Source organism: Epinephelus fuscoguttatus, linkage group LG6 (assembly GCF_011397635.1).
Source record: "Epinephelus fuscoguttatus linkage group LG6, E.fuscoguttatus.final_Chr_v1".
Classification (NCBI taxonomy): domain Eukaryota; kingdom Metazoa; phylum Chordata; class Actinopteri; order Perciformes; family Serranidae; genus Epinephelus; species Epinephelus fuscoguttatus.
This window is the reverse complement of record NC_064757.1, coordinates 36,444,448-36,460,379: the sequence shown is the minus strand read 5'-3', so window position 1 is coordinate 36,460,379 and position 15,932 is coordinate 36,444,448. Positions and strand designations below refer to the sequence as shown.

At 41.8% G+C, this 15,932-nt stretch overlaps 1 protein-coding gene across 1 annotated transcript in view; it reads left to right on the top strand.

The window, feature by feature from the left end:
• Positions 1–7,322: 7,322 nt before the first annotated feature.
• rtn4r (reticulon 4 receptor) overlaps positions 7,323–15,932 on the top strand; it is a 63,735-nt gene continuing 55,125 nt past the window's right edge. The window contains exon 1 of the mRNA XM_049578587.1: positions 7,323–7,870. Within this exon, the coding sequence (XP_049434544.1) occupies positions 7,849–7,870 (22 nt within the window). The 5' untranslated portion in view covers positions 7,323–7,848. The remainder of the gene's footprint in view (positions 7,871–15,932) is intronic.

The window sequence follows — 15,932 nt, the reverse complement described above, 5'->3', positions numbered from 1 at the left end:
GCCCCTCTGTTCTTTTTATTAAATTTAAGCATTTTTTTTTCATCCTGGTCACCCCATGCTGCGAGTTTGGGGGGAGAATTTGTAAAAAGAGTGCTATTGCCTGAGTGACAAATGTGCTATTCCAGCTTAGTTATAGTTGAGCAGCGGCCAAATACAGCAAAGAGGGTGTCATGGAGGTGAACACCTGCATCTCTCGTACTGTTTTTTAATATTAACATGTTTTGGAGACTGTGGAGGGGATGCACAGGTGGATTATGAGGTGGGCCCCTGGGCATAGACATGCAGCAGGCCCCACCACCTCTCCTACACAGAAGATGTTTTGCATCTCTTTGAAGTCATGTTGTCCTTTTGAGGTAATTTTGTCTTTCTGGTTGTTTTGTGTTAATTTTAGGGCATTTTGTGTTACTTTTGGGGCAGTGGGTTTCTCTTTGGAGTAATTCTGTCTTTTTTGGTTGTTTTGTGTTTCTTTGTAGTCATTTCTTGACTTTATGTCTCTTTCAAGTCATTTTGTGTCTCTATGTGGTTGATTTGTTATTCTTTGTAGTTGTTTTGTGTCTCTTTGTGGTCATTTTGTCTCTAGATGTTTTGTGTCTCTTTGTTGTTGTTTTGTGTCTCTTTGTAGTTTGTTTTGTGTCTCTTTGTGGTCATTTAATGAGTCTTTGTGGCCGCTTTGTGTCTCTTTGTGGTCATTTTATGTCTCTTTGTGGTTCTTTTATTTGTCTTTGTAGTCATTTTGTGTCTTTGTGGTTTGTTTTGTGTCTCTTTGTGGTCATTTAATGTGTCTTTGTGGCCGCTTTGTGTCTCTTTGTGGTCATTTTATGTCTCTTTGTGGTTCTTCTGTTTGTCTTTGTAGTCATTTTGTGTCTTTGTGGTCGTTTTGTGTCTCTTTGTGGTCATTTTGTGTCTCTTTGTGGTCATTTAATGTCTCTGTGTGGTTGTTTTGTATCTCTTTGTGGTTTGTTTTGTGTCTCTTTGTGGCCGTTTTGTGTCTCTTTGCGGTTGTTTTGTGTCTGTGGCCATTTTGTGTCTCTTTGCAGCCATTTTATGTCTCTTTGTGGTTGTTTTGTTTCTTTGTAGTCATTTGTGTCTTTGTGGTTTGTTTTGTGTCTCTTTGTGGTCATTTAATGTCTCTTTGTGGTTTGTTTTGTGTCTCTTTGTGGTTTGTTTTGTGTCTCTTTGTGGTCATTTCATGTCTCTTTGCGGTTGTTTTGTGTCTCTTTGTGGTCATTTTATGTCTGTGTGGTTGTTTTGTGTCTCTTTGTGGTCATTTTATGTCTCTTTGTGGTCATTTTATGTCTGTGTGGTTGTTTTGTGTCTCTTTGTGGTTTGTTTTGTGTCTCTTTGTGGTCATTTCATGTCTCTTTGCGGTTGTTTTGTGTCTCTTTGTGGTTTGTTTTGTGTCTCTTTGTGGTCATTTTATGTCTCTGTGTGGTTGTTTTGTGTCTCTTTGTGGTTTGTTTTATGTCTTTCTGTGGTCATTTTATGTCTCTGTGTCGTTGTTTTGTGTCTCTTTGTGGTCATTTTATGTCTCTGTGTGGTTGTTTTGTGTCTCTTTGTGGTTTGTTTTGTGTCTCTTTGTGGTCATTTTATGTCTCTGTGTGGTTGTTTTGTGTCTCTTTGTGGTTTGTTTTATGTCTTTCTGTGGTCATTTTATGTCTCTGTGTCGTTGTTTTGTGTCTCTTTGTGGTCATTTCATGTCTCTTTGTGGTTGTTTTGTATCTCTTTGTGGTTTGTTTTGTGTCTCTTTGTGGTTCTTTTGTTTGTCTTTGTAGTCATTTTGTGTCTTTGTGGTTTGTTTTGTGTGTCTTTTTTTGTGTCTCTTTGTGGCCGTTTTGTGTATCTTTGTGGTTTGTTTTGTGTCTCTTTGTAGTCGTTTTGTGTCTCTTTGTGGTTGTTTTGTGTCTCTGTGTGGTTGTTTTGTGTCTCTTTTTAGTCATTTTGTAGTCATTTTGTGTCTCTTTGTGTTTGTTTTGTTTTTCTTTGAGTGTGTTTTGCATCTCTTTTTGGTAGTTTTGTCTCTTTTTGTGGTCATTTTTATGTCCTTTAGTCATTTTGTTTGTCTCTTTGAGGTATTTTGTGTCTTTGTGGTTGTTTTGTCTCTTTGTGTGTTTTGCCCTTTTTTATTTTGTGTGTCCTTGCAGTTTTTGGTGGTCTTCTTGTGTTTCTTTGTAATCATTGTGTGTCTGTTTTGTGTCTTATTAGTCATTTTGTGGCTCTTCCTTATCAGCATGGGTTAATATGAGTAACATTTTGCAGGTGAAGGTCAGGGGGGTCCCTGACACTTTGGGCCCCTGGGCCTGTGTCTGGTTGGCCTGTTCAGTAATCCAACCATGAGGAGATTAATGCTCAGTCGAGAAGATAAATGAATATGTCACAGTCATACTTGATGTGAGTGTGTGATGGATTGATGATCTTTGACATACACATAACATTAGCCGCCAACCTTTTCCCTCTATGATCGACAGCGGGTTAAAGCCTTCAGTTTTAGCTTCCATTCATATACTGTAATTAACACTGGTCCTACTGTAGCTCCCGTGGCAGTGGGACACAACTAACTTCACATTACCAAAGGAAGTCATTTATGCCCCCATTCTCCTTTTGATCCATCAGACTTGTGATGAAAAGAATAGAGGAGCCTCGGTCTAGGATCCGCTGCCTTTGAGACTCTACAGCTTGACTCATTTCATTACTGTCATGAATTAAAGATCCCCAATCTCCTTTTTTCCATTCGCATGGCAATGATCCACCCTTAGTTAATTTACAGTCGCTCATTGTGCAAAGGCCTCCAGCCTCAAAGTTCCCATGACAATTTACCTGTGTCCTTTTCACTTGCTGGCGCATATCATTGTGATATAGTATAATGGAATGAGCGGGGGACTCTGGAGTGAGTGGGCATGTTGTATAATGAGCTGGGGGAGGTATAGTAATCACTTACAGTACACCTTTCACTTCCTGGCGCAAGGGGACATCTTAAGCAGTGAGCCAAATTAGTGTTTCTTTAGCTAGGAATATATTTAGGAAGGGTGATACTCAGGGAATGTATAGCTTTGGATGATTTTTTGAGATCACATCAACACTGTACCAGTGATTTCTTTATAGGGTGGTCAGATGGGGCTACAAAAAATCTTGGGATGGCACACCAAAACCACAAGCCATAAGTGAATTTCGGGAATTTGTGTATGCTGTTAACATATGTAGGATAGTTGAAGAATTTAGGAACCACATACTGATATACTTTGGTTTCTTACTTTACAGTAAATATTACTAATTATCTGCATAGTCTAATACCAGTAGAGTTAACATCTTCAATCGCGTTTTAATGTGTTGTTTATCAATAAGTTAGGTAATTCATTGTTCTTCAAATAAGCTAATTGTCCCTTTCTTTAAAAAGACAAATATACAACCTTAATATAAAAGGTGTACATTGATTATAAGGAACAAAACAAGGTGTTTTCTATACCTCTGCTAGACACTCCCCCCTTATTTCTCTGGCAGTTCTGGTTGGTCCAAAGGTCTCATGTGCTTCCAACACACTCACCTTTATTAGTGATTCATTGGCTGAGATATATATATGTGGATGCATTGGTTACATGCATGCATTTTTTATTTTTTTCTACTCTTTCAATTTCAAATGAACCTATTTAAATGATGTGTGCAGTATGTTTCTTTATGACCCTGATGAAGGCCACAAGCCGAAACGCATTGGTCAATAAAGTTTTTTCATACCACAAGTGTTGCTAGAGCTCTTTTGACATTTTCCAAGGAACAAAACATTTACAGGAAACAAGCCTTGTCAAGTTATATATATATATATATATATATATATATATATATATATATATATATATATATATATATATATATATCCTTTATGGATCGGCCAGTTAAGCATGAAGGGGAGAGAGAGAGGGGTAATGACATGCAACAAAGGGCCACAGGCTGGAGTCGAACCTAGGCCGCTGCAAGGCCCTAGCCTTGTCAAGTTTAGCGGAGACTCGAGGTTACCCCTAGAACCCATTTTCATTCACATATCTTGAGGTTTGAGTTCATGGTGTTCCTTTGAATATTTCTATATCCAAATTTACCCTAACTTTGGAGCTTTATTTAGCCCTCTTCTCTACAACCTACACCAAAAAGGTTGGGACTGACGGATGTCTTATGTTGTGTTGTTTCACACGATACCACTGCCTTTGTACTAGCTGTAAATTTAAGTTTGCCACCGCCTCTTAAGCCCAGTTCAGACCAAAGATTTGCGACGAGACGAAACCATTTTAGAAAGTTGCAGAGAAATGTTGCAGCAGTGTGAACTGGCTGGTCTGAGCTCAATTCAAGCCAGCTGATAGTGTCACCTGATCGCCGGTAGCTGGTTTTAGAACGTAAAGCACATCACCTGTTTTAACAGACACTCTGCTTGTAGTAAAGTCTGCCGGTCAAGTCAAAATGACTGCAGACGGCGTGGTCGCTTGCTGCTGCTCGCTGTATGTGCTTATGCCCTCCCATAGAAGCACACACTCGTTGGCTGATCAGTTAGCGTTGGTTATTTATCTTATTGCGGCATATTTATTATGAATACAGTCCATCTGATGCTGGTTTTGTTTCTGTTTTTCACCGTTTCATCACTACTACAAATGCACCTGTAGCCAGTATCTCACTATCACTTTCCTTAATCATATTTCAAGAAGCTACAAATTATATTCAGCCACAAAATAAATGTGAAAAGCTGGAAATCAGAACAGAAGTACAGAGAGTTGTTGCATAGAGATGATACACCATCTCATCTAGTTGCATTGGTGTGAACCGGCAGGTTTTTACAACGTTGCAGAACGGCGCTTTGCAAGTAGTCTCATTTCAAATCTTTGGTCTGAACTGGGCATTACAGACAGAAATATCAGCCTCCATTTTTTTCCTGGATTGGCCATTTGTATCCTGGGGGCCATACCCACTTTACTCCACCCTTGTGGGCGCCACTGCACTGTACAATGCCACTTTATTAAGATCCTATTTTAATGCAACTCGTGTTCTTGTCTATTTAATGATATTTTGGTTTCAAAAATACAAAGTTTTTTTCACAGAAAGTATGTAAACGTTTCTCCAGACCTGGGCTACTCCAGAGTATATTTTCTATCGGCTGTAACTCTGTACAGCACATCTATGAATGTTAGTTTAGGAAATGCAGCATTTGAATGTGTATTCCATCTGTTGCCTCCAGCCTTGTTAGTAGTGGTGATAACCGCAGTGTTATTTGTTATTATTATTATTTTTTTCCTCTTGAGAAAAGCCTTATAAAATCCAGCACAAGAAATGGCACTCTGCCTGTTACAGTACACTCCCGGGCATACAAACAAGCAGCACACAAATGCATGACAGGATTATGCACACACATGTGTTTGCCCACACGGGTGCTTTCAGATAGAGCAGGAGAGACAGAGACGACCGTGAAAGGTGACAGCATTTCCTATTCTCGCGGGGTGACCTCGTTCTCAGCAGGTCGCTGCGGCGGCTTTGGACTGTGTCTCTACTGGCCATCTGGCCCTGCCGGTCTCCACTGTGAGCAAATACCAGGCGAGTGGCTCACTGACATATTCTGATGGTGTGATTCAATATTGGTGGTAGTTGTAAGCTTGGGATTAGCCTGCTGCACATACCCCCATTTCACTCGACTACACCACCCACCTGGCTGTGGTTTCCATTCACCTGCTCCCTGTGGTAATCTCTTGGCGTTTTTTCTGTCTCAGTCGACGTACTAAAGTATAATTAACACAAACATTTGATCTTGTGCCAGTGGGGCTTATAATACCCACAACCTAGTATCTTATGTATTTCTCACTATACAACAAAAAAAAAAAGATGCTATTCCAAGTGAGAGTTTGCAATTTGGAAAGTTTCCCATATTTCATTATGACATGATGCACACAGGTGGAAATATTCCAAATTCCCATATAGGAAATTTGATAAATAAAAAGATTGTCTTCACCGTGAGTCCAGTAATTTCTCTCCCAGAGCTCACACACACACACACACACACACACACACACACACACACACACACACACGGTATGATCCCCTGCTGTCTCTAAGGGCGAGCAGGAAATCATCTTCCACAGATGAGGCTTCTCTGTCTCTGTCCATGGTGCTGAAAGATCTATTTTCCATGTTCGCCGGTAGGGGGCGTGTGCTACCTAAAGATAATAGCACCGCTGCTGTGAATCTAATCCCCCTGGGTCTGAGCAAAGCAGGCATAGCTGCAGAGTAGAGCGACGGTGAGCTGGTCCTTCGGTCCAATCAGCACTGCCAGAGTGTGTTTGTGCTGCTCAATAGTCTAATCACTTTGTAAAAGCAGCCATTATCATATCACATGCGTGAAAACGGGATGTGGGACTCTCTGCAATGACATGCCATGCTTGCAGGCATTTTAATTTTCCATGTGGAGAAAATACAGAGAAAAAAAATATATATATATGTGAGCCAGAGCAGAAGATAATAGTTTTAATAATTATGTACAAAATTGCTCATTTATTTTCTAAACTATTTTAAAATATGAGCAATATATTATGATGAGAAGAATAAAGGGGAATCTAAGAATAAAAATAAATACAGTAAAATAAAATATAAAATATAAAATAAAATGTTTGGTAAAAGTCCTGGGTCACAGGTAAGTTTGAGGATTTAAATGTTTTCCTGTCCGGTTAACCAAGCAGAACTGATTTTTTTCCCCTGTCGGGTTTAACAACTCCGCCTCCGACATCAGAGCAGCCAAACTGTCCAGTCCCCAGGAGGAAGCGCTGGTCCCACCGGCAGGCCAGGCTCTTCGACTGTCTTTTGGGGGGTGGGGGGGTGGGGTGTTTTCGTATGCATGTGCGTGCCTGGCCGTGGCCGATCCAAATAGATTCGCCTCACGTCACCTTCCTACCCACCCACCACCACCACCATCACCACCCCCCTGCACATAAAACATTCATTAGAGCGCAGCCCTGCGCTGCAAGAAATGTCCGTCTGAATAAGTCATTAAGTCTCAGATTCACTCCTGAAATCTTTAAAGTTTATCATGTATGTAAAATAACTTGTTTTCAACTACATGTGTGTTTGTGTGCGGGATCTATAAATAACTGTAACCAGGCAGAAATGAACTAAAACCTCCTCTGCTTTGCTTTATGAAAACCCCACTTTGAGATTTTAAGAGGAATATCTTTTGCAGCGTGATATATGCCCATAAAACATTCATCTCTGAATTCTCTCACTCCCTCTTTCTCCCTCTTTCCGCCAAACGCACCTCGCTGCCCCGCCCTCGCTTCCCACCTCCCCGCGGTAAACGCACACTGACGCTCACCAGTGCGGCCGACATCCGTGCGCATCCACCACACTTTTCTCCGTGTACTTGGGAAATATACAGCGGGGCAAGTGATCGGACTGGATATGTGCTGCGATTTCAAAAACATGGATCCAATACTGATTTTTCGCCTGTGTCGTTGATTCTCCACTTGTGCGTTAACACTTTGAGCTCTTCTCTGGAGCTGTTTGCGCGCCCTATATTTTGGGGAGGTGTCGACTGGTGTGTCGAGTCTGCTGATCCCAATTTGGATGTTTATTGCTGACTATTTTTTTAATCCCTCGTCCAAATGACTGAGCTCGGGTGCAGCCGGAGACGTGGCTCCCCACTCGGGAAGACCTACGGCTAAAGTTTGAAGGGTGCAGGGGTGCTTTAGGCTGTCCGTCTCCCCACCGTGCACTGGATTTGCAATTACCCCCATAAATTGCAATAAACAGCGGATATCCTATCTGTCTCCGCACACGCTGGGATTCATTCGACTTGGATTTATACAGCTTCTGGATTTCACCCCAATCTAAATCATGAAGACCGTTATTATTGATGGTGAGTACGCATTAGACAATAGGACGTCTTTGTAAAGTTTTCACATAAAGCAGACAGGAGGATCCTGCTTGGTTACTGCGCAATGATAAAACGCACATCGGGCAGTGTCACCCGTCTGTGGAGAGCAGACACAACCACAGATAAATCAGATGTCCTAATTGGAGTTTACTCCGCTGGCTCCTCCGGGGTTTGGTTAAACTGCTACATGACTGATAATCTGCGCAAAAACACCTCCAATCTGCACAGTGACACATTGTTCTCTGATTTTTGGTGCGTAAAAAAACCCAAGCGTCAATATCAGTTATGGATATTGCGGCTGTAAACGACCTTGACTCAGTGGCTCTTAATTGAGTCATAATTCAGAGCAGATTTTGTGCGTGTCCTTTTTCCTTGTTTCCTCGTTTGTATGCGTGCGTGTTGGAGTGCGCGAGTGGGGCGCGCGTGAGAGCGAGTGAGAGGCCGTGTAGTATTTGTGGTGGTCAATATGCTCTGCATGATATCGCAACTTAACCCGGGCATCCGATCAGCCCGTCTGGCCGCTGTGGGCTGAGCTTTTGATGAAGTCTGCAGATGGTCCGCTTGGCGGCCCAATAATACCGCTTTGCTCTCCAGCTCCTTGGCTTATAATTGGTGTTTTTGAGGCATCGTCCCACTCAGGGTGCCGCCAAAAAGACAGGAAATTGGGCCTTGTAGCTTTCACCGACTGGACGTGGAGCTATTCTAATGAGGACAGAAATGCTCCTCCGTTCCCGCCGGAAATGGCTAAGAATTTCATTTCTTGGCAGGAGCATGCCGTAGGCTGTGTGTGTGTGTGCGTGTGTGTGCTGTGTTTGTGTGCGCGAGGAAAGGTGGAGAGAGAGAGAGGGAGGGATGAGGAGGAGGAGGAGGGGGAGAGAGGAGGAAGCACCTGGCATGTCAGTGCGTGTGTTCCTGCACGCCTGATTGTACCCGTGCCTGTGTTGTGTAAATATGTTTAATGCAGTGCAGAGAGAATAACACCGGCATGGCGTGTAATGTTCGATAAGCAGCACCACGATGAGATAAGTGCATGTATGCAACATCCAATTTGTTCCATCAAGAGCTTGTGGAAAACCCTCATCTCCACCCTGCCCCACCCCTGCACACACACACACACACACACACACACACACACAGTGCTTATGCAACATGCTGTACACACTCCCTCTCCCTCACGTTGTTCATTACTTGGCTAAAACTGCGGGATTATGGTAAGAAAGCCTCAGATTATTGTGGGCCTGCAGAGTAACTTTGCATTTCACAACTAGCAAAATCAAAGGGGCACGTCTACTTGTGCATTCTCTTTGATATGTCACAGGGTGATGCAAATTCAAGTGCACACCCTCTTCATTGGCACAGAATGGCTCTGGGTCCCTCAGACCCTTCAGGCAGGTTTTTCATCATCCAACTGCTGGTGTGATTTAGCACCAGGCTTCTGACACACACCTATGTCTGACTTCTTTTTTTTCCCCCGCCTCATTCCGGCTGCAATTATAATTGGTATCCATCTCTCAAGGCTTCTGATTTGGCTGAGAAAATATGGCCTGTCGTGTCTTGTGTTTAAAGTGTCAGAGCGAGGAGGGACTTTAATTTACACTCTTTTTCACCCAGTCAGCATATGATCAAATGACTCTGTGGGAAAACTGTTGCTTGGGGGTGCCATTGCTCCCTGTCTACTGCCAAGCAAAGCCAATAAAGCCCAAATGAATGGATAAAACCATTATGGTGGAACTGAAAGCTTTCTCTTCGGGAGTTTTAAACCACTACACAATGAGGGCATTTTTTTTTTCAATTAGTTAACTTTGTTATTGTTTTGGCGGTGCCTTGCCAAAAAACTCTGGCCTATTTTTAAAAATAGGCCACAAGATGCTGCATCTGTGGTGGCGAGATAATTGTTTAGAATATTATCAAGCCGTAAAGAAAAGGATGGAACGCAAAAGAAAAAATAAATAAATAAGAACAACAATGGCTGATTTACATAGCAGCATTAGGTGGGATCAAACACCGTGCCATAAACTGACAGAGACATGGCATCTTCCGCATCCTGAAAGGGAATGTGAAATTGATCCATCTTTGTGTTTGTATGGGTGTGTGTATGAGCACAGAGGGAGGGCTGGGAGGGATAATGTGTGTGTGGGTGTAGTGTTCTATGAGTGCACGGGGAGGTGTGAGGAAAGGAGAGGCAGGGGAGAGAAGGAGAGACAAAGAGAGAGGAAGAGAGGATGCATGTGAAACTGAGAAGTGTGAAGGTTGTGTGACGCTTGCGTGCCACCGTGCGTTTTCAAGTTAAATTATCCTTCATCACCTGTCAGCGTGCCATCTGCATGAGTGCCGCAGCAAAGCCAGAGAGAGAAAAAAAAGAATTAGCGACTCTGCATTTTTCTGTGTGGAATGTGTTACTTGTTTTTGAGTTGTTCTTATTCTCCTAATTGGCCGAGGCCGGCGACGACACCAGTAAAAGCACAACTCTTCTCTTGAGGCAGGCAAGGGGAAGTATGCAGGAATTTTTAACTCCCCACAGAACAAAATGACAACAATATATCCGGAGCTGGAAAGGTTGTTGATCAATACAACTGACTCATTGATTACTCTGCCAGGTGCTGAGATTTCTGGCTTTCATTTCCAGCTTTTTTTTGGCCTGAATTTCAGGACCCTCCCAGTCTCCCCGGCCTCATTTATTCACTTTTTCCAACTCTTTAACAATTGAGGATGGTGCTGTGAGGAAGACCTTTCAGCTACGAAGACTAATAAGCCTCATTACCTGATCCAGGGACCTGAGCAACTCCTAAAGGAGGAGATAATAACTTCTGCTAATGTTGTTGCAATTCCTTCTGGTCGCCAATAGAGGTCGATAAGGTCACACATTGGCTATTGTCCCTTTGTGATGAAGTTTTGGGGGTCATAGGAGTCAACACAGCCATGATGGTGCAACATGTGGTTTGGCTGCAACCGAGACCAAATCACACCGAGGCTGGCAAACACAAGGTTTGGCTTGGTGTCCTTCCACAAAAAATATCAGTATTGTTTTGTGTGTTGGCACTGGATCCAGTAGACAATGAGTGTAAATACAGGAGGTAGTTGGAGGATAATTGGCTCCAGTACAGTCCAATGCAGACATCCAGCCTTTGTTCTACCTGTCTTTGTCTTATCTGCACAACACTGTATTTTTTTTGTTCCATCACAACAAAATCTCTTTGTTTCTCTCACAAGTCAAAAACATTCCCGTCCAATGATGTACCAGCTCACCTAGAAATATAATTAATGTTTCTTAGCAACAGAGCACTAATTGTTTGATAATGGTGTCTAAAACTTGCCAAAAGGGATTTTAATTCTTCTAAATATGTCCGAAATGGAATTGTGCTCCTTGAGCATGGGCGGATTGTGAGACAATGGGCCCCTGGGCACAGATAGGCAAAAAGGCCCCACCACCTCAGCTACATAGGAGCAAGACTTAGGTTTAATGGTGGTTTTGCCTGGGGGTAGGAATCACCAGAGGCCCTGTGATACTATAATATCACAATGCTAGGGTCACAATATAATATCATTGCAATTTTAAATGTTTTGCCGCAGTATTGCAACAACATATATTGAGATATATTGTGATTTATTACATTTTTCAGCGGAAATTATGTCCCCAAAGGCCCCCTGCAGTCTGTTCATCACCCATTAGTAAATCTTACTGCAGAAAAATGTCTGCTGAACTGCAAAGAAATTGATTTTATTATTGTAGTCGGCTACCAAAGTTTATTTTGTATTATAATTTATATAATAAAAAGATCAATACTTGGCATCCATTTTTGGTGTTATTTTTATCTCTTTGCGGATCCTTTGCAATTCTTTGTGGTCTTTTTGTGTGTCTTTGTGGACATTCTGTGTAGAGATGTACTGATACCACTTTTTCCTTACCGATACCGATTCCGATCCCTCAACCTTAGGTATCTGCCGATACCGAGTACCGATCCAATACCAGCGTGTAAAATAAAAATGGATGGGATATGAATTGTTGCATGTCTCAACTCCTAAAACTCTATGTAAAATATTAAGAAATAAATACATAATAGTAGAATGAATGCCATAAAACTTGTTTTTAATTATTATTATTATCCAGTGTTGACACAGATCAAGACACAGGTTAAAGTGCAGCCACACAATTTGGTAAAAAAGACAATTTAAAGGCTACAGTCTAATGCTTTTTAAACTCCGCTCCGTTTCCGTTTCATTTGCCTGTAGCGTGTGTATGCATAATGACGTGAGGCATTACGTGGTATTGGACTGGTCATAGGCTGTACTCGCCGATACCGCATTTTAGGCAGTATCGGAGGCATTTCCGATACTGGTATCGGTATCAGTACAACTCTAATTTTGAGTCTCATCCTGGATAGTACGTCTTAATTTGAGTGACATTTTGCTGGTGAAGGCTGGCAAAACCCCGTTAGACCTCTGACCCCTGGGCCTGTGGTCGATAGACCTGTCAAGTAATCCATCCATGTCTCCATGTAATGCACTACTTGATGATTATTAACATCTCTGAAGAGTTGTTTAAATAATAGGGTCTAGTTTATACATGCAGAATTAGTGGTAAAGCTGTAGCAGAATACTGAATTTATTACTATCCAATGACCCTTTTTTATTCATATTCTGTTACAACTGGGTAATTTTTTTTACATGAAATTGCAAGATTATAATTGTTATTTTATATATTTTTTTTATCATTGTTTCAATTTTCTTTAATGACAATTTTATATCCAACAAAATTAGGAGTATTTTTCATTATCAGTTGCAATATATGATGCAAGAGTTTGTGCGGAAAAATGTGATTCCTACAAAAAAAAAAAAAAAAAAAAATCTTTTGGATTCCTTTTCACATTTGTGATCCTGTGAGCCATAGTATTCATATTTCCTATCGATCGCTCCGTGTCTAAAGGATGAAGATGTCAATATTTTGTGCTACATAGCCTTGGTGGTATTAATGCCTTAGTTACAGTGACAGACTGCAGCAGGCTATCTGAGAGTGGATCTGCTATGTTCACTGCATCCTGATGAGCACGCTCCTTCAGGGGCTTCTTTTAATTGGCCGCGCCCTTCAAGTAGCGTGGCATTTGTTTATACAGTACATGCGCGCGCACACACACACACACACACACACACACACACACACACACACACACACACACACACACACACGCAGGCATGCAGGCCTCAGATATCCTTGGAACTATCCGCTCTAGGTTATCCCAGCCTCCCAGCCCTTCACTGCTAATCAGCAAGACAGAGGAACTAAGTGGATAAACGAGTGAAATTCTATTTGTTTATACAGAGGAAGCTAAGGGGCGAAATAATACAGAAAGCAGTAGAAATGGAATACACTATTCCCCCAGATTACCAGCCCTTAATCCTCTCTGTGGGTTATTATTCTTCTGTCAGAATATTTGGAGGGACAATGAGCAGAAGACTGTAGATGCTAGCCCTCCACTCCTTATATTCCTCTACTGAAATAAAGAAATAAAACTAACAATATGAGTTGGCTTTTGTCTTGAGGAGGGTGTAGGAGAAGAGGGAGGACCAGAAGAATTAGTGTTATGCAACTTTAGGGTGAGGCGGGTGGAGCCTTTATGGAGGGATTTATTTATGCATTTTTTTTTTTTTTTTTTACAAAAATCCACTTTGACACTGTATCATAATCCTTTAAAGGTGCCTATGCATGACCGAGCAGATCAAAACCTCCCACGTGCCAAAGCCCGACCCTTAAATAAAAGACAAGCAGAATGTGCTCCCAACGTGTAGTTGTATCAGAGCTGCGTTCACACCAGACTTGTGATACATGCTGACCCCGCTAAGTCAGCAAGCGACTCAAAGCCCACCCTCAGGGGAGCAAACACACATCTGTTGATTCCTTTAACGCTGCAATAACATCATACAGCTGCAGCTCGTAGCACGCACAAATAGAGCCGGCTAATTTGTCGAACACGTTGCACCTCTCACTCCCCTGCACAGTGTCATCTTTCAATCTGGGGTTTCGCAGTTGTTCTCGCCGCGTCCTTGGAACGCGCCGTGCCCACTCTTCTGTGTGTGTATATCCATGAAAGTTGGATGGTTGTTCTAATTCCACTGCAGATGCGGAAGTGTGCACCGAGCTGCCTGAACGCCGGTGACGCTGATTATACCACAATGGGGAGGCTGACTGATGGCCTAGTAAATTGTTAATTAGACAGAGCAGAAGCCGCTCTTAAATTAGACGCATGAATGGAGCCGTTGTCAGCCTTATACGTCAACCCTGCTCCACTCCTCTTCTTGCAGGCTGCAGTGCCACTCAGATAGATGAAGTGGTCGGTGGATCCAAGACGTGAGGGTACAATGTCACACACATAGATAGATAGATAGATAGATAGATAGACAGATAGATAGATAGATAGATAGATAGATAAATTTTTCTTTCAATAGCCCGACACCCACGAACAAACTGATTAATACTGAGGGAAAAAAAACAACAACAAAACAAAATGACGTGAAGTACAAGAGTCCTTTCTTCGTATTCCACCACTCCATTGACTTGGTGAGCTTTGGCACCACATTTCAAAGCACTATCCCTTCAGAGGTGGTAAAATTTTAATGTTTTGTGATGCATATGTCTAGCCTTTTATTAATTTCTGTTGGCTTTACTGACAGACAGAGGGCTAGCTGTGCAAACCAGGCCCTGGGCCTTGAAGCCAATTTTCATAGTGGCCAAACTGTGGTACTGCAATTTCCAGTGTCTGTCTGTGATGCCCTTTAAAAATACCTTTTCCCATTGACTTACAATGCGAAAGAGATGCCTGTAATTCAGTGGATAAGTTTTTTTGAGTGTCACAGCCAGAAAATGATTTGTGTTTAGGATTTGATTCATTCAGTCCAATAACATTTGGAAAGTCTAGAAGAGCTGCAAGAATAAATATTTTTATCTCCATTCAAAAAAGCAGAGCGCTAAACCGGAAGTTAGCCTTTTGGCTAAGTCTTAATCAGCTCATGGCGCTTTTAGTCGTTATAGTTGTTTTTTAAAAGCAAACTAAAAGCGTATCTTTTGTCGCAGGCTTTTAGTTTGGTTTGTAAGTGTGTTCTTATCTGTTTTAGGAATTAGTATTATTGTTGTTATTATCTCCCCTTTTTTAAGAATAATGATAATAATGTTAATACCTTCTTATTTTGTTTGCTTCTATCACGTCCTGCTTGTATTCATGTATGTGATACTTTAATATCATATATGATATTTAATATTTGTCATGTATGATGTAGCTTAAGCACACTGAGCTTACGCTTGTCATATGAAATGTGCAATATAAATAAAGTTGGCTTGACTTGGCTGATGGAAGTTAGCCAGTTGCCTGTGGATATTCTCATTTATCCAGGTCATAGTTATCTCAAGGCAATTGAATCGAACGCAACTGGACTTAGTTTTAAATACCTGGGTTTTTCCACACCAGTTTGTCAGACTAGTTCCAGCCTAGTCAGACAAGCATGAACTGATGAAGCCTTTTGGATAAGAGGTGAAACGTCTTCTAAGACAAAACTAAGTCCAGTTGCGTTCGATTCAATTGCCTTGAGATAAGTTAGCCAGTTGGTTACACTCAGCAGAGCTCGGCCAGCGTAAGTCTCAAGAGCGCTTGCTCTATGAGCTGCACGATGCGTAAGTAGTGCCGATAATCCCAGCATTTTATATGTGGCAGTTAAACCACTTTGACTCCATGCTCCACTGAGCAACTCTCATAGGAATGAACAAGGCCCCACATTCAGTGCTGTATCCATGTCTGCTCATACATCATGGTTTTAACCTTCAGAGTAGTGCCCACTGCCCACCTAGTTAGCTTTGCGCTGCGCACCACATCCCTAATAGATAGGTGTAAGTACTGAAGCTATATACCTCAGAGGAAGGATATCCTTTGTATTCACACCTGAAACTGTTTTTCATTTGGTTTGAACAGAGGGTTTCAGTATCAGTGCTGACTCAGAATATAAAAAGTGACACCTGTAAAATAAAAAGGGTGTAAAAGTTGTCATATTTAAAACAAGC